Source organism: Strix aluco, chromosome 1, assembly GCF_031877795.1.
Source record: "Strix aluco isolate bStrAlu1 chromosome 1, bStrAlu1.hap1, whole genome shotgun sequence".
Taxonomy (NCBI): domain Eukaryota; kingdom Metazoa; phylum Chordata; class Aves; order Strigiformes; family Strigidae; genus Strix; species Strix aluco.
In genome coordinates, this window is record NC_133931.1 from 81,501,350 (window position 1) to 81,525,329 (window position 23,980).

At 37.4% G+C, this 23,980-nt stretch overlaps 1 protein-coding gene across 11 annotated transcripts in view; it reads right to left on the bottom strand.

The window, feature by feature from the left end:
• DNAH5 (dynein axonemal heavy chain 5) overlaps nucleotides 1-23,980 on the bottom strand; it is a 157,888-nt gene that overhangs the window by 40,302 nt on the left and 93,606 nt on the right. For all 11 annotated transcript variants that reach the window (XR_012623466.1, XM_074826033.1, XM_074826022.1 and 8 more), the window contains 11 exons: nucleotides 20,571-20,747; nucleotides 19,873-20,077; nucleotides 19,238-19,380; nucleotides 18,345-18,479; nucleotides 16,604-16,726; nucleotides 15,364-15,577; nucleotides 13,933-14,156; nucleotides 12,169-12,364; nucleotides 7,910-8,082; nucleotides 5,187-5,317; nucleotides 80-233 (listed from right to left, as the gene is read on the bottom strand). Coding sequence is in view for 10 of the 11 variants with exons in the window: in XM_074826033.1 (XP_074682134.1) it covers nucleotides 80-233; nucleotides 5,187-5,317; nucleotides 7,910-8,082; nucleotides 12,169-12,364; nucleotides 13,933-14,156; nucleotides 15,364-15,577; nucleotides 16,604-16,726; nucleotides 18,345-18,479; nucleotides 19,238-19,380; nucleotides 19,873-20,077; nucleotides 20,571-20,747 (1,875 nt within the window). In the remaining variant the exon portion in view is untranslated. The remainder of the gene's footprint in view (nucleotides 1-79; nucleotides 234-5,186; nucleotides 5,318-7,909; nucleotides 8,083-12,168; nucleotides 12,365-13,932; nucleotides 14,157-15,363; nucleotides 15,578-16,603; nucleotides 16,727-18,344; nucleotides 18,480-19,237; nucleotides 19,381-19,872; nucleotides 20,078-20,570; nucleotides 20,748-23,980) is intronic.

Genomic DNA, 23,980 nt, shown 5'->3' on the forward strand with positions numbered 1-23,980 from the left:
ATTCAAATAAATTAGATTATTTTACTTCAGAATTCTAAAATTTAAAAAGCAGAAAAACAATCATGAGAAGGCATCTTACCTCTCCGGATGATAAAACATTGTTCAGGTATTCCAAGAAAGACTCATCTTTGATCTCATTGTCTGTAAAAAGAAAACAGATGCCTTTGCCTTGCAGTCCTGCTGTTCTGTACAAGAGTTTCAGATCTTCCATCAAGTTTAAAGTGTTGTATGATCTACAAAAAAGGAAGGTTGTACTAATACTCATTCCTTCTAAAAAGGGCTTCTAGTTAAAAGAAAAAGAACAAGTATATTTAAGTAAGAAACAATCTCTTGGAATTTAAGGCAATAAGGTGCTAAAGTCCAGCAATTTTCATTTAGATTAGGAGGAAAGACATAGCTCATTTCAAAGTCTCACATTAAATATCTAATCCATTCTTCATTTTCCTGCTCTCCTTTTCACCTCCCACATCAATAAAGAAATTTAAAAATAAACAAAAAAAACCCCCACACAACCCCGCACCACAAACCCACCAAAAAAGCCAAAACCAACAACATAAACCCCCCAGACTGGAAGTCTTATCGTGCTATTTATTTCTCTTTTGCTAGAAAAAAGTGAAAAAACAGACAGGTGTCATCTCACAGGATTTTGTCATGTGCTGGGTGCAAGAAGATACTTTAGATTTTATTGACTAATTAAAAAATTCAAACTAGTTGGCCTTTCTGCTGAAAGTCATCATCAATGGTGCCACTCACAGTTGTACAAAAACAAAAGAGAGCAGCAGCAAACTAAGAGATAAAAAAATATTAAAATTATTAGACAAGGTGCGGTGGGTTGACCTTGGTATCTGAATAGTTGTTTCTCTCACATATTCTCACTCCTCTCTTCTGGCTGCTGTTGCAGTTTTCTTTCCCTCCTTCTTAAATATGTTATCACAGAAGTGCTACCACCATTGCTGATGTGCTCAGCCTTGGTCAGCAGCTGGTTTGTTTTGGAGCTGGCTGGCATTGGCTCTGTTGGACATGGAAGAGGCTTCTAGTAGCTTGTCACAGAAGCCAACCCTGTAGCCCCCCACCTCCCTGCTACCAAAACCTTGACACACAAACCCTGTAATACAAGGTTCAACTGGAATGATCTCTCTGGCTGGATAAAGGACTGCAATAAAAACTGAGGTTTCTTGGTTCCCCACTAGGAATTAAAACAGAGAAGTGGTTGCCTGCCACTTATGTAACCATAATGATCTCATGTATGACCTGAAAAATCAGAAATTATACAATAATTCATTACTTCATTACAAGAAGATCAGGAAATAAACACACTGGGTTTATGATTTTTTTGTTGATGATTAAGAAGACAATTTTTTGTTTCAGAAAAGATATCATAATCACCAAGATAAGGTTCCATACATGGGTTTATAAATATGACACTTCAAAAGCAAAGACATCACTAAAATTAGAAACGGTCACAGAGAAGACACAAATATTCTATGCCCTTTTGTTTCAGCTGCAGGGAGAAATAATGATTGGAAGAGTTATTCAGTTAATTACCCAAAATTAGACAAAAATACTGACCTGAAAAAAATAATTTACGTTATACATATTGAGTTAGCAATATGACTATCATCTAACTTGGTGAACTAAATGAAACCATTTGAAATCCAAATATTATTATCTTTAAAAACTCACAGAACAGGAAATTTTGGTTTAACAAAGGGCAAATGATTCTATGCAAGAAGGATTCAAATTTTTTCTCAGAGGTGTTCTGGCACAAATTATTAGATGTGTTTTAGATGAACACTTAAGGTTAGAAAAGCACGGAGTTCAATTTTATCAATCATATCACACTTCTACATTTACTTGTTGACTCACTTGGAGAACTCCAAGGGGGTTGTAAGGCAGGATTATGTTTTATCAGAATCTTTGATGAGTCTTTCCTAAAATCATGTTTATTCAAATCTTCACTCATTCTATTCTTCGTCATAGTTTCTTTAATTCATCTGGTGCACACATCAGGTTTACAAGCCTTAAGGTGTGAGGGTTCCCCAGATCTTTTCTGGACTCTTTTTGTCATGGGCTTTATATAGGCCTTCTTATGATCCTCAGGTGACAAGGGAACTTTAAGTGGGAAGCTGCACACCACTTTCTTAATTCAGTATTTCACCCTCTAGTGGCTTCATAATTCTTTGTGAATGATACCCAGCAATTTGTTACTGCTTGTTTTGTCAACAGTACTGTAATCTCTCCTGAAGTCATCCCTATTTCACATAGATCCTCTGATGAGATCCTCACCAAGAGGCATCCCCACATGCGAATCTACAATTTCTTCTGCAGCCAAACACAGCTGCAAAAGAATTAAAATAATTGAGCTTCTCTAGAATGATTTGAATGCCAAAACTATTTCCTGATCATTGACTTGTCCTAGAGATACTTTGGGAGGCACTCACTCTAAAATACTGAGAGAAGGATTTACAATTTATTTTTTTATCTTTTGTGAGTTATTCCAAAATAAACCACCTTGGGTTAAACAATATGAAATAAGCCAGGACATACTTGGAAAAATCTGTCAAAGTACTGACAGATACATAACATCTACTAAACTAATGGGCAGGGATGAGGATTTCTCCTCCTCACACAGGCATTATTTCAAATGGAGAACGAACCCCCACAATCCAGGAGGAGATAGTGTGGCAGGTGCATCCGCCCAATGAAAGCAGAGCTTCTTGGCTGCTGAAGTGCAGCAGCTCCTGGCTGCCTTTGCTCTCAGGGCTTCGTGGTAACTGGGGCCTTTGGCCAATGGGAGCCGCTATTGACTACAGGTCAGATTTGGCCTGGGTATAAATGGAGTCCCCTGGGGGAGCCATTTTGAGCTCGTCCCCTGGAGCTGCATGCTGCGGTTGAGGACTCTCCCCTTGGGTCAGGACGCTGCCCAAGGAAACTCCTCGAGGTGCCTTGGGTCAGGACACTGCCCTGAGCAGGTCCTCGAGGTTGAGAGCCCTCACTTGTTAGGTGAGTGATAGAGCGTTTTGGGTTGCCGTTAAACCCTAGGGAGTGGGGCTTTGTTCTGCGTTTTGGGGTGCCGTTAAACCCCATAGAGTTCTTTGTTATGCGTTTTGGGTTGCCGTTAAACCCCAGAAAGTTGTTCTGTTCTCCTCTCACAGACATTCGAACCTGTAATTTACGGAGAGCTAGTTAACTGTGTTAATAATTAATTTTTTATTTTTGGTGGTTTTTTGCTTCATTTGGGAGCCTCTGTAATGGATAGTCAGTGACCTACTGCATCACACAGACATACACAAGTCTATGGGACCAGATGGGATACACCTGAGGGTGCTGAAGGAGCTGGCTGGGGTGCTCGCCAAGCCGCTTTCCATCATTTACCAGCAGTCCTTTCTGACCAGGGAGGTCCCGACAGATTGGAAATTGGCCAATGTGAAACCCATATATAAGAAGGGTCAGAAGGATGATCCGAGAAATTACAGGTCTGTCAGCTTGACGTCGGTGCCCAGGAAGCTGATGGAGCAGCTCATCCTGAGTACCATCATACAACACCTGCGGGACAAGCAGATGATCAGGCCCAGTCAGCATGGGTTTATGAAAGGCAGGTCCTGCTTGACAAACCTGATCTCCTTCTCCAACAGGGCGACCTGCTTATTGGATGAGGGAAAGGCTGTGGATGTTGTTTACCTTGACTTCAGTAAGGCCTTTGACACCGTTTCCCACAGCATTCTCTTGGCAAAATTGGCTGCTCATGGCTTGGATGGCACACGCTTCGCTGGGTAAAAAACTGTCTGGATGGCCGGGCCCAAAGAGTTGTGGTGAATGGAGTTAAATCCAGTTGGCGGCCGGTCACAAGTGGTGTCCCCCAGGGCTCGGTTTTGGGGCCACTCCTGTTTAACATCTTTATTGATGATCTAGACGAGGGGATCGAGTGCACCCTCAGTAAGTTTGCAGATGACACCAAGTTGGGTGGGAGTGTTGATCTGCTCGAGGGTAGGGAGGCTCTGCAGAGAGACCTGGACAGACTGGAGCGATGGGCTAAGGCCAACCGTAGGAGTTTCAATAAGGCCAAATGCCGGGTGCTGCACTTGGGCCACAACAACCCCCAGCAGCGCTACAGGCTTGGGGAGGAGTGGCTGGAGAGCTGCCAGTCAGAGAGGGACCTGGGGGTGTTGATTGACAGCCGGCTGAACAGGAGCCAGCAGTGTGCCCAGGTGGCCAAAAAGGCCAATGGCATCCTGGCTTGTATCAGAAATAGCGTGGCCATCAGGGACAGGGATGGGATCTTATCCCTGTACTCGGCACTGGTGAGGCCGCACCTCGATTACTGTGTTCAGTTTTGGGCCCCTCACTACAAAAAGGACATTGAATTACTCGAGCGTGTCCAGAGAAGGGCAACGAAGCTGGTGAAGGATCTGGAGCACATGTCGTACGAGGAGCGGCTGAGGGAACTGGGGTTGTTTAGTCTGGAGAAGAGGAGGCTGAGGGGAGACCTCATCGCCCTCTACAGCTACCTGAAAGGAGGTTGCAGAGAGCTGGGGATGAGTCTCTTTAACCAAGTAACAAGCGATAGGACAAGAGGGAATGGCCTCAAGTTGCGCCAGGGAAGGTTTAACCTAGATATTAGGAAGTATTTCTTTACAGAACAGGTTGTTAGGCGTTGGAATGGGCTGCCCAGGGAGGTGGTGGAGTCCCCATCCCTGGAGCTGTTTTAAGAGTCAGGCTGACATAGCACTTTGGGATATGGTATAGCTGAATGGTCAGTGTTAGGTTAATGGCTGGACTAGATGATCTTCAAGGTCTTTTCTAATCTAGCTGAATCTGTGATTCTGTGAAATATTACAAGATAAATTCTTAAAGGCATTATGGATAGATACCACCTAAAATGTTTTCAGTACGGTTCAGTTTCCTGTGTAAAGACACAGACTAAAGATAACTTGACACCACCAATATTTCTTCTCATTCTGTGAAACACACAAAACTGTTAACTACTCCAAAGATGGTAAAAGCTCAGATTTATTGGGGGAAATCAACCAAATTTAGTAAGTATCAAAGGATTTTCATGTCTTTCCTAGGCAACGGTGACCAGCCTACGTTAAGCTTGTTCTTTCTCCCACTGCAGAGAGTAAGAGCCTATTTTACTTACAGGAAGAGTTCAAACTCAAAGTACTTAAATTTTAATTAATGCTTACCTTGTTAACATTATCTGGAATGTATCATAGCCAGCTATGAATGATGCCAGTCTTGTCAAGCTCTGCTTTCCTGAGCCACCAACTCCAACTAAAAGAGCATTTCCACGAGGAGTGCGAATCACCCGAGAAATCTGTGTAAGATCACATTTATTGTTACAATGTGTAAAAGTTACACACCCAAAAATTCTATGCTACTGCAGTAATAAAGTTATACTAGAAATGCAGAACAAATTAAAATGTTAAGGTTTAATTTAGGGATTCTAAATTTCTATTAATACATTCTGTGGGCATTTGCACTTTGTAATATCTTCTGTAAACCTTTCAATAGTATAGCAACCACTTGATTCTATCTTAACTTTCCAGTAACTTTCAATTATCAGTGGAATTGGATCTCACACTTGCACAAAGCACATGTAAATCTCAACTGCGAAACTGGGGAGGAAATAATAATTTCCCCAATACCATACCCTCTGGACAACTTTGGTAAGACTCATTTCTCCAGATCTCTTCATTGTGACCAGAAAGACAAGTGGTCTAAGGCATGTTAAATCAGGACAAACAGTCTCCAGTATTCTCTGCAGCAGGTAATAATACTATCTCTATAACCAAATTTCTTAAGCTTCTAGTTTACTTGATTATAAAATTCACAATATCAGTATGAATATTTGGTCACAGTGAAACATCTCTCAAGTAGATCTCCCTTTCTTTCCCATTTCATTATTTATCTTTTAAAGCAAAAGGCAGTAGTTATCTACTACTCCACATTTCCCTTCAATTCAGGACAGTGCAATAGAAGCAAACACACTCTTTGCAATTCAGAGCAAAAAAATTTGCAGCACTGTGAACTGGATCCAGCATCTGTCCCACTGTCCACAGCCGAAAGACAATGCCAAGAAATCTGGAAACAGGTAGAAGATGTTACCTGATGCAGAGAAAATATGCCTTTAAGCACAGGAGACAAACTTACTCCACACCCCATCAGATACCCATAGTACACAGAAGAGCCTACATTAATTTCCAGAATAGCATGGAGCCACTTGCCTCTCTAAGGCAAGGTAATAACCAGCAGCTGGTTAGCAGCTGGTCTCCACTGCACAAGCAATGACACAGAGTATTAGCTCCTGTTATTATCTTGAACATCCCTCTGAGAGCCCTAGGATTCCATCATGCCACTAAACAGCCTGGGATTCCTATTTACTTGCCTTTCCTCTAACATACTTTTTTTCAAGTTATTAAAAATAGTCCTGCCAATTTCCTGCAGTTTTAAACCCATATATTTTGCATATTGAGCGCAATGTACTTGTTATTTTTCATGCATTAATGTTTTATAAGTAAAGATAAAATCAAGTACAAAGTTTTACTCTAAGCATACTTAGTATTAACCAGAGAAAGAAAACTAGATTTGCACACCACCCTTGGAATATTGCTGATCACTTCAATTATGGTTACTAGATCTTTTCCAGGCAGATGCACACAAGCTGTAAATTGGAAGGTTTGTTGTCTGTTTAAGATATTCCTCAGCTTTAACTTATTCAAGTCATACTATATCAGCTCAGATTAGGCATGACCTTAACTGTTCTTACCTAGCTTTCTCTTAGAAGTGTCTCAAGTCTAGCTAATGTATAAAACTCAGACCTGCATGGCTGTAAATGCTGCTTTCAAGAATATGGAATCAGAGAAGCACTATATATTCATCTTATCCAAGTGAAAGTTAAGATAACATTTCAGGTATTCACCAACTAGTTGCCCAAAGAGATTCCTAACAGGTGGCTCTTCAGTGGAAAAAAAAAAAAAAACAAAAAACAAAAAAACCCCAAACAAACAACAGTATTTTTTTGATAGATTCTGAATTTAAATAGATTTTTTTTACTGGGAATAAACCACAAACTTGCTAGTGAGCGTCATGATGATTTAACAATTTTCCTAAAGAAATCTATAGCAGAATATCATCCCTTTTGCAGGGAAGACCTTAAAGGAAAGGGATTAATTTTGTGAAATGACAAGAATCCACCCCAAAATTTTGAAAACTGCAGATGCAATGCGTTTGTCAACTATAACTAAATTTAAATTGTTTTGATATTTATTATACTATTTGTTAGGATGGTACAATCCAATATTCAGTTCTTAATAATTTATGATAAGAAATACAGATAATCTTACTGTGCAACTGAGAAACAATAGGTTTTTTAGTTTTAAAAAAAAAAAAGTTCTCTTTTGTATGAAGCCTGTGTGGACAATCCTATCAAATTGTGCTGTACTAAAAATTATGGTCAGCTCCAGTCCATATTCAAAGGAATTTTAATAAAAGTGAGCATATTGTGGATCTACAAAGGAAGTCTGGACTACATTTATTCCTTCTCTGCTGTGTGTACTCCTTCATAAACAACAAATTATGTCCTAATCTGAATTTCATTTGACTCATTCCAAAGAGAGGAAGGGGTCTCAGAGAATTAACAAGTAAAAGGTTGAAATCGAGTTAGAATAGTTATGACCATGATCCCACCAGCCATAAAAATAGATATAAAAGAGTAGTTACATCCAGTGCATTTTAAGAAAAGTTAAGTTTTAATACCTAGTCACAGAGTGACAGACGAAACATTTGCTAGCAATAAATTACTTGCTTCAATTTTAGAAGTAATCTACCTTGATTCATGCATACCTCCATTCATAGGTGCTGGGGGCAAGTGAACAACACAACAAATGGCAATCCAATAAGAGTGTACCTTGACTAAATGAATCATAGCATCCTCAAAGAAAACCATGTCCATTCCAGTTCCACGGACATTCTCATTGTATGTTTGTAAAAACATATTTAAACGATTCCGTAGCTGATGAAAGGAGTAAATTGGCTCATAAATTTTGGGAATATCTAAATTAACTTCCTCTGTTTTTTCACCTAGAACAAAAAGTAACAAAACCTTAGCAGTTTAAATGATTGACAAAGGCTCAATCTGGAGATGAGTAAGTGAAGGTAATTAGAAGTCTCTTTAACAACCCAGAATCAGTTTTCTTATACACAATATTACATATTAGATGTACATATGAGAGTGCTACCTATACCCTGTCTACAAGGAATGGTAAATTCAGCTGCTTAATTCTCAAAGACAAAGCCAGCAAAAACTAAGGAGCCTTCTTTCTTTACATCTAAAGCTTGAATGATGAAAAACTGAAATTAACTTAGATGCTAGAAGCAAAAGTAGCACCCAAGAATGATAGTAAATAAATACTGCAGTTAAAACTTGCAAATAATCTTTTTTGTAAAAGAAAAACACTCTAAGTTGATTAAATCATTGCATTAGTGAAAAAAAAAAAAAACTACTAAAATGAGTAATTACCACCAAAAAAAAAAAAAGTATATTCACTGTGAAAAGGCATAGATTTGTTTCATCAAGTGATCTGAAAACCACAAGGAATTATCAACTCTTTCCCACCCAAAGGAAAGGAGGAAATAGTGCTGCTGTCTCATCTTTCCATTCATAATCATTAATCATGCTTAAAGGTGACATGCCTTCATTAGTAACAATTGTTACTCACAGCAAGTAAAATCACAGAAGTTGGCAGAGACCTCTGGAGGTCATCTGGTCCAATCCCCTGCTTGATCAGGGCTACCTAGAGCCAGTTCCCCAAGACTATGTCCAGATGGCTTATGAATTTCTCCAAGGAGGGCGACTCCACAATTGCTCTGGACAACCTATGCCAGTGCTCAGTCACCCTTACAGTAAAAAAGCGTTTCCTGATGTTCAGAGTTCATGAACTCTTCCTGTGTTTCAATCTGTGCTCACTGCCTCTGGGCCTGTCACTGGGCACCACTGAAAAGAGCCTGGCTCTGCCTTCTTTGTATCCTCCCTCCAAGTATTTATACATATCAGGGAGATCTTCTTGAGCCTTCTCTTCTCCAGGCTGAACAGTCCCAGCTCTCTCAGCCTTTCCTCTTGGAAGAGTCCTTTAGTCATCTTTTGTGACCCTTTGTTGGACTCTCTCCAGTATCCCCCTGGATGGCAGCACAACCCTCTGGCACATCAACCACTTCTCCCAATTTTGTGCCATCTGGGGACTTGCTGAGGGTACATTCTGCCCCATCATCCAAATGACTAATAAAGGTGTTGAAGACAACTGGACCCAGTATTGACCTCTGGGGTACACCACTAGTTACTGGCCTCCAACTAGACTTTGGGCCATTGATCACTACCCTCTGGGCTTGGCCGTTCAGCCAATTTTCAACCCATTTCACTGCTTATCCAGTCCAGACTTCATCAGCAAATAATTGACAAACTTCATTGGAAGAGTGCCAGCAAGCAGACACCATGGGGTTTTTTGGTTGGTTTGGTTTTCCTGGAAAAACATTAGTAGACAATACAGTTTTGCTCCTATTTACATACAACTAGCTACATTAGTTTCAAGATTTCGTGATCTATATGCTGCAGGACATATTTTTTCAGTTACAGTAAATCAGTCATTACTGACTGATTTTGCCAAGTCTCCTCTTATTTACCAAAGAAATATATTATTCACAATATTATCTCTAACTGGTGGAATTGAAAGCAATGAAATAAGTAATTCCAGTAAAATAAATATTTCCCTAATGCTTAATAAAGCACTGGAAATCAGTAGAAAGGGAAGTAAAGGTGGGGAAAAAGCCATCAAACTATATTGTATTTAGAACAGCATCTATAATGTTTTTCTCACTAATTTTTTCTTCATTTCCTTCTTGCATATTTTGCTTTTAAAATTAGCAATGGTCCAATAATCACGCAGCTTCCAGGAAAAAAAAAAGACAAAAACAAACAAGCAAGCAAACAAACAAAACAAAAACCACCCAAACCTAAACATATATATATATAAAAAACAGTTTAAGGAAATTGCCTTTTACCACAGAATCAAACCTCTCAAAACAAAGTGACAATTAACTCTCACTCAGCTGTCCTTTATATTGCATTCTGTGCATGTCTGAAGTTCCCTTAATTTCAGAATTCTTTATCTTTGTATTATTTCTGCATATATGAACTCTCCTTTAGATTAAGACCTAATTAAATTAACCGACATCTTATTTTAACCTGCAGAAAAACTGCTTAAACAAAAGGAGTATTCCACGTGGAAATAAGTTTCTTACAAGTTGAATGAGACATTTAAACAACCCAGCTGCTGATAAGGAACTAATAAGGAATACAGCAAGGAGTTAAACGGTAGTGATGTTTTTACAATTTCAAACTATTTAAGAGAATTATATCAGCTTAATCCTTTTCCTGCAGTTATTAATAATGTCAAAAGACAGCATGATCAAATACTAAACCTAAGAAAGGGCAGATATTTACATTACTTACGGAGGCAGCTAGTGTAATATATAATTTTAAACTCTTCTTTAATCTCAAGATTCAGAATCACAAGTATAAATAGCAATGTCAAAACTGATAAAAACCACCTTTGAACAGTTTGAGGGTCTCGAGAACACTAGCACCACTAACAATTTCTGTGAAGTAAAGATCCAAAAGCTGATGTTTGAGCTACTTCATCTCAAGTTTTCATGTATTTATCTCAGGGACAAATACGTTGTGACTGTACAACCCAGAGATACAGGGAGTATATGTAAACATATCACTAACCTGAGCACAGGGTTATTTGAAATTCATGTCAGATGTATTTTTTATATATACTTAAGAGCTCAGAAAACCACTTCCTGTTCTTCAACTTCCATCATAATGGGCAAGACTAAATTCCCTTAAAGGGACAATTAAAACAAAATTATACTTGTTATTCTTTTCACCAAGCCAAAACAGGAAGGTGTTCTCAAGGCTCTGACAAACATATTGAAGACAAAACATAGCATTTCTAAATGAGGGCCTCTTAGTTTGTATTTAGATGAAGTTTCATGCTAAAAGGCAGGTTACAGGGCAGGTACATTTAAACTGTCACCAGGAAGCAAGTTAATCTGAGAAATGCATGCTGCTTTTTGCATTTATTTTTCAGTTCAACATAATGGTTTCTAGTGTGGATTCAAATGTTTGCATTAAAAGTCACTCTTCACTCTCTCAGTATGCATTCTGACTTACATTTCAGTCCTCTCCACATTGCTGCAGTTTAGCAAGTTATTTAACAATGTGTTTGACTACTTTCTCACACCAGTTTGCTTTTTACTTCTATCTGATTCCTTCCAATCAAACAATTTCTATCCTTTAGTCTCCTTTTGTTACTGCCTTCTGACTACTTCAATTATCCAAGAAGAGATTTAAGTGGCATTTGACCACTTATGCCAACTTTTTATTGCCTCCACTACCCATCATTACACTGATATGAAGACAGATAATTGAATCATCCAATGGCTTAAATAATGACCTTCCCCGAAACCCAAACAACTGTTTTCTGTTCTTTTGCACCAACTTACAAACATTCCCAGGTCATTTAGCAAGGTAGGTGACAGTGTTTTTATTTAAAAGACACAAAGACATTGTTATAAGCCATATGGATAACTCAAGAGGTTTTACTAGCATTGAGGAGATTTTGAAATAATACTCATTTGTTACAAAATCATGTACTGGGTATTTCTTTTCCTAAGAAGAACTGGATTAGCCCAGAGACAATATTCTTTCAGTTTCTAGGGGATGGTAGCTGGAGTGCTGTCCTTTACCTAGTACTGCAACCCCATCACTTCAAGTCATTCATGTCACACTTCTTTCATCATTTTAGAATAATATAGACTAATGCTCACTATTTGGCAGTTTTGTCTGTCTACCACATCAATGGAAATGGACGCAAGGCTCTCCTATACAGATAACCTGAATATAAATACAGACTTTAAAATCCCATGAATATAAAGATGTGCCACGCTTGGTAACACAGACTACCTTCAAAGTCACTGAACAGAACAGCCACCCTTGATGCATAAACTTACTATGCATTTTAAAGGCATATTTCTATTAGCATCTATTTTACCATATTCCCATTCCCTATTCTTGCCATCTCCATGGTTATCAGAGTCCGTCTTTACCAGTTCTTTGAGGTGCATCCCTTAAGAAGTCAACAAAGAATGCATCAGTTTCAGGGTCCAGCAAAGCTTTTGTTTCATCAAATCCCTCCTCAATGAGTTTTGCCACAGCAGCATCAAACCAGTTTACATCTTCTGAGGTTGTGAAACGATCAGCAATAACACGCTTACATTCATGCTTCCATAGTTTCATCAGTACCTATATGAAAAAAAAAAAAAAAAAAAAAAAAAAAGAGCATTTCAGTCAGATTAGGTTTGTAACAAAGCTAAGCCGATTTAAAAGCCATGCTTGATTTTATTTATTTATTTTAAAATCATATTAACGCTAGAAAAGAAACAATAGTATTTAGGGGTTTATTCAGGAGAGATACATTGAGCTTCTCATTCTGCTTTTTAAGTTTACGTTATTTTAAGTTTACGTTAGTATTACGCATTTTAAGTTTACGTTAACTGTGCAAGAAGCCTTAATCTAGCATTGCAAACCAGAGAGCGTTTACCAAATCAAGATTTTATTTCCCTAGTCCTAAAAGCATATTCATACCTGTTCACACATGTTTATGCACTGATAAAACTCTTTAACTAGTCAGTAAGTAGAAGGTGCATGGAAATAATAGCATCATGGCATGAATAATTTCATGCCAAACACAGATGACACTCCCAATACTATATCCAAAGTAGTTAAAGCAAAATAAAACATATAAGTGTTTATAGTATTCCTTCTACAAATTCAATATACCTTTAAAGTCCTTTGGTTTGGTCATAGGTTGGAGAAGGAAAACCCTTCAGATCCTTAATCCTAGCAGCACTGGTTTTATCCTACACTATTACTACACAACAGTACAAAAAATTCTAAGTACTCCTTGAAGACCCCTTGTTTGAGTTTACAGTACTTTGTACAAACGACACATGCTATGTCAAGTCTCAAAACTAATATGTAAATTTATACAATCAGATGTTTGCTATACTTCAAAAGGCATTAATTGAGAATATATATACATATAATCATCTTAGTGCTGCATATTTTTAGCTTCAGAAATTAAAATCAATTCTAAAATTTAAATTTTAAATGTAGTACAATTCAGGAGCTTATTCAAGAAGCGGGGAAGTACATTAAAGATGAAGTGATTATGTAACGCAAATGTATAATAAGTTTTCCATGATTACCATAAACATTGCTTTTCCAGCACTTCATATTTCCACGCTCAAAACACTAAAATAATTCCTTAAAATAATTAAAAGAGAAATGATGCATAAAGTATTGAGCTTTCTGGAAGAAAGGTGGATTATGGAAAAAAAAAAATCACTATTACTCATTACTACTTTTTCCTTTTAAGCCATAAACCAGAAATCATTTTATAGACAGATATTAGGCAGTGGCTGAAAGCCTTAAGACACTAGCGGAGAGAGAAGAATTGGTTATTTTTTTAATCAATATGTACGCATTTTCATTGGGTTAAGTTCATTGTTTCTCATAGTTTTCTTTGCTCTCTTCTTTCAAACAAACTAGTATTTGTCAAAAGAACAAGCAGACAGAAGCAAACCCTCTTCTGTCAAAAGAAGCATTTCTTGTAATAGTTATGAAACAAAATTGTCATTTCAGTTGGCACTGTAAAAGCTAGACTAAAACATCTTTGCCTTGAACACTGAAAACTTTTTTAATCAGAAATTATATTTTTCTAAAGCGAACTCAACTGCCAATAAGTTAGACTGTTCATCCTCTTTGCTACACTATAATTATACAGAAAGCCACTGATGTGCTGCACTTACCTTTGGTTCATTGATCACTTCTGATGTAGTATTCAGCATTCCTTGCCAAATCCTTGAGAGGTCTCGAAGGTTGAAGACATAATGGAATTTGGCTGGTGTGGGCAACATTTTTAGCTTGGTAATCTGCCACAGTCTGCGTGTCAGTGGAACCAATTTGGCTACTGTTTTCTTCACATCTTCTGAAAATCCCCGCTCACCACAATAGTGCCCTTCTCCAATTACACCTGTTAAAAAAAAAAAAAAAAAAAAAAAACACAAATGAAAGATTCTTCTAAAACACACTAGCACAACACCAAGAGCTACGATATTCTTATTTTTCTTTTTTTAACCCCCAAACCCTTGTCTAATCTGTTGAAATGGCTTTCCAGTCTCTTGATTCACCTGGTTTTAACACCATTCTGCCACCAGCTCACTGGGTATTTAGCTCTTAATTAACTGTCTATTAAAAATATTTTCTATCGAAATAGCTTCCACAGTCTTTGCATAGCTAATCTCTTCTCTGAGACTAATATGATCCTGTCCTTTGTGAAAGTCTAGTCATTAGTCACTCATTCTTAGCACCAGTAGCAACTTAGCTACTCTCCAACATTGTCACTAAAACTAGGAATGGCCTTCATGCCATTCTTCTAACACAGCATACCAACAGATTCAGAGATATGACTGGACCTGAAAAACTTACAGATTGATAAACCGTAGAATCATAGAATCATTTAGGTTGGAAAAGACCTTCAAGATCGAGTCCAACCATTAACTTAGCACTGCCAGGCCCACCACTAAACCATGTCCTTAAACACCACATCTACACATCTTTTAAATACCACCAGGGATGGTGACTCAACCACTTCCCTGGACAGCCTGCTTCAATGCTTGACAACCCTTTCGGTGAAGAAATTTTTCCTAATATCCAATCTAAACCTCCTCTGGAGCAACCTGAGGCCATTTCCTCTTGTCCTATCACTTGATACATGGGAGAAGAGAGCGACACCCACCTCGCTACAACCTCCTTTTAGGTAGTTGTAGAGAATGATAAGGTCTCCCCTGAGCCTCCTATTTTCCAGACTAAACAATCCCAGTTCCCTCAGCCACTCCTCATAAGATATGTGCTCTAGAGCCTTCACCAGCTTTGCTGGTCTTCTTCAGACATGCTCCAGCATCTCAATGTCTTTCTTTTAGTGAGGGGCCCAAAACTGAACATGGTATTCAAGGTGAGGCCTCACCAGTGCTGAGTACATGCAGACAATCACTTCCCTAGTCCTGCTGGCCGCATGAAGTTGCAGGTGGGGACTGATTACCAAAGGACAATGTGCTGGTAAGCAAATCAGAGGGGGATTATGCCTCTATTGTAATCATAATGTTTACAAATAGAGGGATGAAGAAAAATCAACTACCATTTTCAAAAATGGAATGGATACAAAGCTAATTTCCCTTTACCAAAAATTTTGTCAATGGAAGAATTAGAAGGCAGAGTACAGTTGAACACAGAAAATTGTCTCTTGAGCCTCTGCGGAATGTCATTGCGACCTCCCCCAGGGTGGATCATGGCAGCCAAAAACTGAATGTCCACAATGTTGGTAAATTCACCAGGCTTTTCGAGGCTATACAGTCCATTCTGTTCCATCAGCTGCCTAACTATCTCATTAGTGACCTGTAAAATAACCAGGTATTATATAACAGAATATACACACAACCAAATGACATACAAAACATACTTATGTACTTGAAAGACCTAATAAAGATTACACCATTATTTTCTCCCCCAAACCTCTTCTTATATGCTTCAGGAGAAAAATGTACTGATAGCAATAAGCATATTTAGATCGTCCTTTTCATTGGTAGTATCTGTGGACAAAAATCCTGGGAGGAGAATCCCTAGTTTAGAATTAATCCTTCATTCCATTCTCGCTTGAATGCTGCATGATTTCCAACAGTGTTGTATGGAAATATTTCTCCTTTTTAACATGAAATTTCCAGTTTGTTCTAATCAAGTCCAAAATGATGCATCTCCACATGTTGCATTTGCTACCAAGTATTTTGATGAAATTTTGATGTGCAGCAATCACAAACATGTTTTTTCAAGCTGCAAACACAGAATTACTGACATACAAAAGAACGCAAGATTCCTATCCTTAGCCATAAATGGACCCCCTGCTTTTCTGTTTGACCAGCTGAAAACATCCCACAGACAGTACATTATATGACTATACTTCTCTAGAAATTCTAAAACTAGTTTCCAAAGCAATATACTGCAGAATAATCTTGCCAATGTACATCACGATTACTTCAATTTTTTTCTAAAGCAGAAAAGTCACTTCTTACCTCTCAGCATTCACAGTATTTTAATTACCGTTTACACAGCCAGTTTGCTATCACAGTTTGTGTGCCAAAGGTTTTTTTCTAATTTTTTTTTTTATTTATTAAAAATGAGCATTGCTAAAAAACATTGTTAAAATTATACAGGCATATTTTAACAAGTACTTAAACTGCTTCTTGTAGTCAGTGTATTTATTTTCAATTAATTCATGACAATATAAAACTAGATGGGTTCTTTAAAAAGACTGTTTAATAATTAAGCACTACATATGAAATTTACCCCCCACTGTCTGATTGAGAAATCAGCAAGGAAAGAAAGAAAATATCTTTTGCCTTCTTTTTTCCTCTTTTACAAACTAACCTGATCTCCCCATTGATTTATTATGGGCATATTCACATCATCAATGAAGACTGTCATCTTTTTGCCTGCAGGAGGACCATAAGTTGTGCCCATGCGCTTGTCCACATAACTTTCTATTGTACGCTGTTAAAAGGCAATTATTAGCACAGTTACAAAGAGCCCTTCATTTCATACATGATTCAGTCATTTAAACATATTGATAATTTTACACAGAATTTTACTAAGGAAGGTTTAGACAACATATCTGATGGAAGTAACTCCACTGGTTCAACTAGAATGTCTGAAATCTCATGCTATACAGCATTAGGTTAGTATCAGATAGAACAAATATCTAGCATAGACAACCATGCTTAACATTTCATAATTTTGAAACCATTTTGAACTTTTCTTTCATTTTATTTATAAGCAAAATTCATGGTTGCTAGCAGTAAAGATTAAACTAATAATCTGTCAGATTTGAAAGATGTGATTCTTGAAGACGTTTCCAGCAGACATCAATGTACTTCATAAAAGCATACAGTGATAATTAAACTCACATACATAAATAGACTTGATGAAATCATTTTGCTCAATAGTAGACTTACCACTACTTTTCTTCCCATCATCTTTCCATTGCTCCATTCTTCTTAAGGTCCAGTTTTTATTTATTCTATACCAAGTGACAGCTCTCTTAACCATGCATAGTTATTCTTTAGTGTTAATCTAAATATCTGCATTCTTATGTTGTGCCTAGGCTCCTGTACAGAAACCTGGAATGCCTTCTTACACAAGTGGCATCAGTTAGACTAAGATTTTACAAAGTCAGAGTAATTTTAAAGCATGTGTCATAACAGACAATGCTTTGGTCTAGACTGTTATCAGAGATTTGACTGTTAAGACTTGCACATCTATTTCAGATATCTTGATGACCTATCATCAATAAACTTGACATGTATTTTATAAAAATAGATGTATCAACACTACTTTTTGTTGTCATAGCCTAATCAATAGAAGGAATAATACTAAGGAAAATAAGACCAAAATTACATACTTGTATATTAAACATGTTCATAGTTTCTACTATGCTATAAATGCAGATGATAGATGAGGCATCAGGCTTACAGACAGCAATTCTGATTACAGCACAGACAGCGCTTTGGCTTGGCATAGCAAACCGCATTAAAAATATTTCCCATGTATATTGCCAGCAGGTTAAAGAAACTTGAAATAATTCAAAGTAGCCCAGTAGAAATTTGGACAGGCAGTAAAGTTTAGGATTTAAGTATTCATAGTTCTATTTAGAGCAGCTGCACTGCATGTGTTACTTTTTTAATGAGTAATTTAATATACTGAAATTTAAATTGCAGACAGCACACTTTTTATGACAGATTGTTGTGGGTAGCACTTATTTTACTCATGGCTTTTAGGGAAATCTGAGGGAAGTCACTGACAGCTCTACCCAATTAGTGAGAAATTATACATTTGACATAAAAACATGAAATGTGATGAAACAAATAATATGCATGATATTGTAATAGTCCAAGAACAGCTCGATAACTACCAGAGAAGTTGAAGGGAACATGGTTTTTACAGAAGTCTTTTAAATCATGTGTTAGGACACAATCCTTTTGAGCAGGTGCTTTTTAGTTTCTGCACTCATTTTCAATTAAATAAACCACTTGCAGAAGCATCTTCCTAGCAAATTCTAAGAACAATCTTTGAGGCCAATCACATTGTACTAGAAAGTGAATGACTACTATACCTGGAAAATTAATGGGGTAGTTGCAGATGAAAAATTCAAACTCTTAGCCATGTGGCTTTCAGGGTTATATTTTGACATAAAACCTTTGATGATAACAGTCTTTGCAGTTCCTTGCTCACCAATTAGTAGGACAGCCTAGACAAAGACAACATTGAAATAAGACAAAACACAAGAGATGGGTCTCTTGGCAAAGCCTCAGCAATCCCATTTAACTTATGAACTGAAATGAAACTAGAAAAGCTATGTAAAGTGAATTCTCAACAAGGGACGTGTGGAAGCAAAATAGTTTAAGTCTCATAGAATTTTGCAGGCCTGACAAGTTAAAAATATTTGCAGTTAATAGTCACGTCAGTCAGCACAATTTAATTAACAAAGGAATGAATTATTCATAAAAAGCATTTATCTAAAAAAGGATGTACCTTCTAGAGCCTCATTATCTGAAAGATTTCGATTGCTGTTGTTATTTCCCATATTCTGCTTATCTGACACAGTTTTGGTGAAGAATGGGTTGAATAACCTAAAGGTACATAAACTCTGTAACTGCCCCATGCGGGCAGAGTTCGTATCAGCAGAATCTGGCACTCTGCTGCCCTGTGTGCTGCCCCCTCTCCAACAGCTACATGAAAGAATTGCTTCTGTTCTGACCTGATCTCAGCTGTAATTACAGTTATTTCTGCTGCAAAAAGGATGGGTGAGGCAAAGACAAAAAAATCATGAAGCAGTGACTATTCAAGAGTTCAAGCATATTTACATCAAGGTAGCTCCTGGAATCACAAGTTTATATCAAAAAAAGAAGTTTTTCCTTTCCAATAGTATAATATTTCACTTCTAACTCAAAAACTTTATCACGTGTACTGTTCGCACTATTTAGATGTGAAATACAGAAGAAGTACCTTGCCCTGTTTTGCAATGATTTCAATAAGGAAATCCATTCTCACATTGTCAACATTAGGCACAAGAATGGAGCCATACTCTGGAGTGCTGCTAGTGGGATATACATACTCTTTAACACGTGTATTCCAGTGCATCCATTTACCTAATAAGAAAAAAATTAATTAATGCTTTAGAAACACAAGGCATCATCACATCTTTTGTTTTCCATTGATTTGACTCATCTGTCAGCACCTCTGTCTCACATACAGTAATCCCACTCTGTAAATTCAGACCAAAATTATAGAATCATATAATCATAGAATCTCCCAAGTTGGATCTAAGAGGCTTAACTCCTCTTTCCTACATAAATTATGAAAAGGACAAGGCTTGTCTAATTTTGTTCACTTCACAATTCATCGGCACAGAGACCATGCAGTTATCTGTAGCAATATATCCACATTCTCATTTCTCACAGGAAACAGGGAAGAAAGTTTATACAACATCACCAGTAAAGTGTAGCTGTAAAACAAAACTTGCTAAAGGAACACAAAAGAAGGTAAGCTACAAAAAAAAAAGTGATTTAATCCTCCAAAAGAAGCACATTTATAAAATTACTTTTAAGTTTTACTTCATACCACCCAGCTGGGTTACTAACCATCAGATGCCACATAATAATCAAACATGGTATCTTCACTGCCTTCTGGGATACAGGGGAGATCAAGTTTTATTGTAGCATGGTTTCGAAGCCAGTGTTCCATTTTGCATCTGTCTTCCAGTTCTAGTAATGCTCCTACACTCCACATAAGAGAGAAGACGTACAGCTTTTCCAAGTATTTTGCAGTCAATTCCCCTCCTTGCTCCTGAAGGAGTGAGTTAGGATTTTATTTTCATTAGCCTGAAAATTCTACTTGAGAATCATTAGTAACATCAGGTTAAAAGCCTTCAGTCATGTTTAAATTTACTGATATCTTCATCAATGAAGAGACTATATCAATATCAAGTAGACCACAAAATATAGAAAAGCACTCTGTAAATATCAGTTTTAATCGTCCATTACAGCATTTGATCTGTTGAAGTTCTAGTTTATAACCTGATAACAATCCACCTAAAAAACCCTGAAGGAAAACTGCTGTCTGATGCATGCTACATGTCAGTGCTAAACATCACATCCAAATGTTAAAACAGGGCACATCGTAGCTATTATTTTCTAAAAAAAAAAAGAAGGTATTCCTTATTAACATGCATCTTCATTTATATTCCAAGTTATCAAAGAATCTCCTCTTTACATAACCTCATGACTTAAAATTATCTCCATTAGATTAGGTAAATATTAAAAAATCCACATGACTTTACCTTAGGTGGGATAAGGCCCTGCAGCATATTAATGCTCTGCATAATCACAAAGGCTTCCAACATCTCGGTCTTGCATTGCAGAGACTGAATGCTGAAGCGGTATAAGTCTGGGAATGATGAAGAAAACAGCTGACGTAGAATTTCAGCTTCTTGGAACGAACGTCTTTTCAAAAATCCCTGTTACAAAGCATGGTGAGAAAATAAATTTAGTTCCCAGTGCAAGTCTCAGCATATTCAACTCTAGTAATTCAAAAGGTCCAGCAAGCATGGAAAGTTGATTTCTTTTTTGTGGGGCTCAGATTCCCTGCCTGTTGGGCAGGGCATGGCTAGAAGGTGGTCAAATTTTACCCAAGTATGCATAATTCCATCTGGATTTTAAATATGGATACTGAATAAAGTTTTCAACAGCACAAAAAAATCATTCTTTTCAAATATTTTTTAATCACAATAGCTGTTTAAGGTATAAAACAACTCTGCAAATAAAGATCATATGTACTGAACACAAGTTTAATTTATTCTGCACTACATTAGTTTCCAGCAGTGATACAGGGTACCCCCGAAATATCTGACAGTTGTAAAAAAGAAGTTAGGATTTCAGGGGGGATGTCTGCTGGTGTGTGTAGTGTTTTTATTGTGCATCTCAGTATCTGTAATACTAATTCTAATTAAAATCTAATTAAAACTACCTATTTCTCAAGATCATAGAACAGGATTTATTCTTTGATGCCTTTAGCTCAAAGTAGTGACCCGCTTCTTTGAGTTACTCAGAAGCTTTCTCTCATCTGTGTGGCAGAATGTTTCTCATTTACAGCCCATCAATTTATTTCCTACACAAAATACACTCATCAGAAAATACACTTGCAGATTCTTCCCCAAAATTCAAACTAAAATTTGGCACAAATTGAAATAAAACTAATTCCATTTAAACATAAGAACTTTTTTTTTTTTTTTTTTATTGTGAGGGTGGTCAAACACCGGAACAGGCTTCTCAGGGACCTTCTGGAGTCTCCATCTCAAAACTCAACAAGACACAGTCCTGAGCAACCTACTCTAGTTGATTCTGCTTTGAGGTGTTTTCAACTACACAATCTCCAGAGGTCCCTTCCAACATCAAGAATTTCGTGCTTCTGTGATTCTTTTTTACACTTCTACCTTCATAATCTTTTGAAACACTATCTTTTACTGCCCAAAGTAAATAAACTTTGGGACTGATTACAAATAGGTAGATATATGAAAAAGCTTTCTAGAAACAAGTAGGTGGAAAATAAAGTACTAAAGATTAAATGGTAGAAGTACTTAAAATAGATATCCAGAAGTTCACCAGCTGTTCAGAAGATATTAGGGGTAAGTAGAAAAGTTGGTAAGATGTTTTTGCTTTGGAGGAGATTGATGAGTAATGCATCAAATACCTTTGATCACTGCAAAGGCTAGTTAAGAAGCATGTTAGACAAGAGCAGCAATATGAAAAGTTAGGTATCTATTTCACTGAATTTGGAAATTGCTTATATCATGATATTGCATCCCAATAGGCTGCTATATTTACTTGTTTATAAATTGTAAGGATGGGAAATCTAAATATATACAACAACTTCCTGAGATAATCATATTTCTTTCTAATTATTTTTCAACGTTCTTCTGAAATATCAACAAATACTATGCTTCATTCAGCATCTGAGAATTAGAACCTAAAGAAAGAAAATGCCATTTAATTCTATTACAAAAGTAAGGAAATCCTCTAGTGAGCAATGAAAGATTAACATCTACACTGATCTGCTGGGATATGTAGTATATTGCACTACAAAATAGATTTAAAGGGAGATTTATAGAAAGAGCCATCAAGATACTTTATTTATGAAGTAAAACCAAACAAAACAAAAGACAAATAAACGCTATTGGCTCAAATGATAAATAACTATAGATTGAAATTTTATAACCAATTTGGGGGTGGGGTGGAGAGGAAGGGAGGTTGGAATCATTGTTTCATGGCTGAAATGAACGTAATTTGTTTTGTGTTATCCAAAAGCAAAAAAAAAGTTCTTGCTTTCCTCTTGACTGGTCCTACCACTGAAATAAATTAAAAGCATAAGGTCATGGATTAAGTGAAACTACTTTCATGCAACCGTTACTTCAACACAACTAAATTTAGTCTGCATATCACTTTGAAGTGAGGAGGTAAATCATGACTGATAAGGCAAAATAAAATGCTTTTCTTTGTTTTTGCTGTCTTCACAGCTGAATCTATAGTTCAATTTAAACTGAAACATTCAAGTTGTTGTCTGCAAATTAACCAATGCAAGGAGGCATCAGTAGGCCCTATGCAGTGCTATAAGTACGGAAAGGAACAACACAAGTGGAATCCCATGGGAGCCACTGTCCTAGATGCATAATTTACACTTACACTTTCCCAAGTATCCATATTAGTTTTAAAAAAAAAAAAAAAAAAAAAAAAGAGGTAAAGCTTTGCAGTAATATACATAAGGCACTTGCGTTGACTGCATGTATTTGCATTGGTAAAACTTCTATAACAGCCAAAGTTTCAGGAAACTTATTAAACACTTTTCCTAATAAGAATGCAAACATTTTCAACTTGGCAAAGAAACCTATTGAATGAATTAGTGAAGATTCTCAAGTGTTGCTAAGTAGCTGTGATATAATATCACTCTAAAAGGGAAAGCCTCTAAGCACCACTAGAGAAATATGGTAACAACCCTCCGCAGTAACCCTTAGTCCTTCACAAGCAGCAAACCTCCATAGGCAACAAGTCACAGCACACGGGTGCCTCTATCACAGGAGGGAGTCTCTGACAACAATCACACTCCTTTTCCTCTTAACTGGTTAAGGCTAAGTTCTGATGCCTGCCCTAGCAGATCTTGTTGCTCCTCACCTATTCTCAGGGCACTACACCTAATCTGCCATTTCAGATCTGCAGGTGGAAAAGAAACCTTGCTTCTGTTGCCAGAAATCACAAGTTTACAGCCTTCCTCATCGTGATAGTTTCTGTTCACCAAAGCTTTGAATGCAGTCTCGCACTCACTGTCTTTTCCATTACAGGACTAGGGATCTTGAGTCCGCAGTGTCTCTGCAAAGATCCTGCTGATCTGTTTATCTTCCCTGAAGGCATGCAAGTCTTCTCACCCCTTCCACAGCTCCTTCACCTGATAACTCCATGCCCAGGGCACACTTCCCCCAGGGGTGCTTCACTGTCTCCAGCCCCAGGAAGAGGCACCAGGCACTGCTTGGACACCAGCATACTGTCTCTCTTGATTTCCATCTGTGCTGAAACCTCTAATACGCTAAGAATAGTTGTTCTAGGCAGTGCCACAGACCACACCCCATGGCACGTCAACTTTTTCTCCCCTGCAGGACAAATCAGGGATTTATGGACAAGGAATCTGGTTATAAACAAGCAA